This window comes from Nothoprocta perdicaria, unplaced genomic scaffold, assembly GCF_003342845.1.
Source record: "Nothoprocta perdicaria isolate Ctin4 unplaced genomic scaffold, notPer1 scaffold_314, whole genome shotgun sequence".
Taxonomy (NCBI): Eukaryota; Metazoa; Chordata; class Aves; order Tinamiformes; family Tinamidae; genus Nothoprocta; species Nothoprocta perdicaria.
The window spans coordinates 445,493-447,521 of NW_020455549.1; the positions used below are offsets into that span (position 1 = coordinate 445,493).

The 2,029-nt window shown below is 72.2% G+C and overlaps 1 protein-coding gene across 1 annotated transcript in view; it reads right to left on the minus strand.

Moving 5' to 3' along the window:
* Nucleotides 1–288, minus strand: part of PRKAG1 (protein kinase AMP-activated non-catalytic subunit gamma 1) — a 2,827-nt gene extending 2,539 nt beyond the window's left edge. Inside the window, exons 1-2 of the mRNA XM_026042796.1 lie at nt 189–288; nt 42–123 (exon numbers count right to left, since the gene is read on the minus strand). Coding sequence (XP_025898581.1) covers nt 42–123; nt 189–260 — 154 coding nt within the window. The 5' untranslated portion in view covers nt 261–288. The remainder of the gene's footprint in view (nt 1–41; nt 124–188) is intronic.
* Nucleotides 289–2,029: the final 1,741 nt, after the last annotated feature.

Sequence of the window (2,029 nt, forward strand, 5' to 3'; positions counted from 1 at the left end):
GCCGGCGCCCGCCCCGGCGCCCGCCCGCGCCGCCCGCTCACCCACGAAGCTCTGCTTCTTGCTGTCCCACAGCGGGGCCGCCCGCACGCCGTTGGTGACGAGGGCGAAGAAGGCCTTCTTCACCTGCAGCCGGGGCGTCAGCGCGGGCACGGGGAGCCCGCCGGGGCCCCCGGCGCCCCCCGACCCACCTGCAGGGAGGTGTCGAAGACGACCAGCTTGGAGCTGGTGGGGATGAGGTCGTAGCAGCAGTGGGACTTCATGAAGCCGCTGTAGACGCCGTCGGGGGACCGTCCTGCCCCGCGGGGGGACACGCAGAAACACGGGGGACTGGAGCTCCCCCGGGCGCCCGGCTCCACCGGACACCCCAGATCTGAGGGGTTCCCCGGACACCGGATACCCCACAGCCCCAGGACACCCCAAAGCCACAGGGCACCCCAAATCTGAGCGGTTCCCAAATCACTCAACGACCCCAAATTGGGGAGTCTAGAGCCGCCCCCAAGCATCGGAACACTCCAAAAAAGGCTCTGGAACACCCCAATTCCATGGAGAACCCAAATCCACGGGGACACCCCAAGCCTGTGACCCCCCCAGGCCACTGGACACCCCAAATCAAGGCGTCTGGAGCCTCCCAAGCCCCAGGAGACCCCAACTCCACAGACACCCGAAACCTGAAGCGTGCCCAGGCCACCAGACAACCCAAACCGGGGCATCCAGAGCCCCCCAACGGCAGAGGAACTCCCGGACACCCCGGAAGCACAGGACACCCCAAGCCTGCGGCACTCCCGGGTCATCGAACACGTCGACCGGGGGGGGCCTAGAGCGCCGCAAGCCCCGGGACACCCCACAGCGGCGCCGGGGGACACCCCAAATGCACAGACACCCCGAAGCCGGAGGGGTGCGGACACCGCAGCGCCGGGGCCCCGGGAGCCCCCGGGGCAGCTCGTCCCACGGGGGCCCCCCCCGGGCCTGGGGGCTCCGCTCCGCTCCGCTCCGCCGCCGGCCGGTCTCACCTTGGGGCGCCGCCGGGCCCTGCTCCGCCGGGCTCTCCGCGGCCGGCCCGGCACCCTGCGGACGCGCAGGGAGGGGGGGACCGGGTCGCACCGGGTCGCACCGGAGCGGCGCTCGCGGCGCCCGCGCTCCCGCCTCTCACCTCCATGGTGCCCGCTCCCAGCGGCGGCCGCCGCGCTTCCGCTTCCGCCCGGCGCCACTGCCCTGACTTCCGCCAGCACCGGCCGCAAGGGCGGAAGCGCCCGAGCTTTCCCCTCCACCTCGGCTACCGTAGGGGGCGGGTCCCGCCGTCGCCAGGTGGGGGGGGGCACGGAGGGGCGCCGGGGGGAGGCCCGGGGTGCTGGGGGGGACCCCGGGGGAGCACTGCGGGCCTCGTTAGTCCCGCCCCCAGGCGGAGGGGGCGTGTCCAGGCGCTGGGGGAGGGGTCTGGGTCGCCCGCCACGTGACTCCGCCCACCTGCGCGTGGGCGTTAGGAGTCCTGGGGCGTGGCCACTGCAGGGGGCGGGGCGGCGCTGGGGGCGTGGTTAGCGGTCAGGGTGTGGCCGTTTGCGTCTTCCGCTCCTGGCCTCCCGCCTGTTCGCGTGAGCTCGCGCGCTGTCATTGGCTGTCCCGCTCTTTGCCCCGCCCCTTTTTTCCCATTGGTGGATTATGTATCTTAAGGATCCCGCCTTGTCCCACCCCAGGTCATGACCCCGTTGGAGGTGTGGCTACGACGGAGGCGGAAGCGCTTCGGCCAATCACAGCTCACGGCTGGCGAGCCTATGTCGACGCTCTCCCGGTCTCCATGGGAACAGTGGCGGTGACGGACACGGCCCTGCTCCAATCAGCAGGCGCGGGCGGGGAATCCTCTCCCTTGCTCCGCTCCCCTCGGCATTGCCTTGCGCTGATTGGCCAGTGTCTAAACCGCGCTCGTCCAATGCGGCTGTGGAATGGCGCGCGGGGCGGGGCGTCGCGCTGCGATTGGCAGCGGCGCAGCCAATGGGGGCGCGCCGGCCCTTCCGCCTCCACGTCGGCGAGGGCA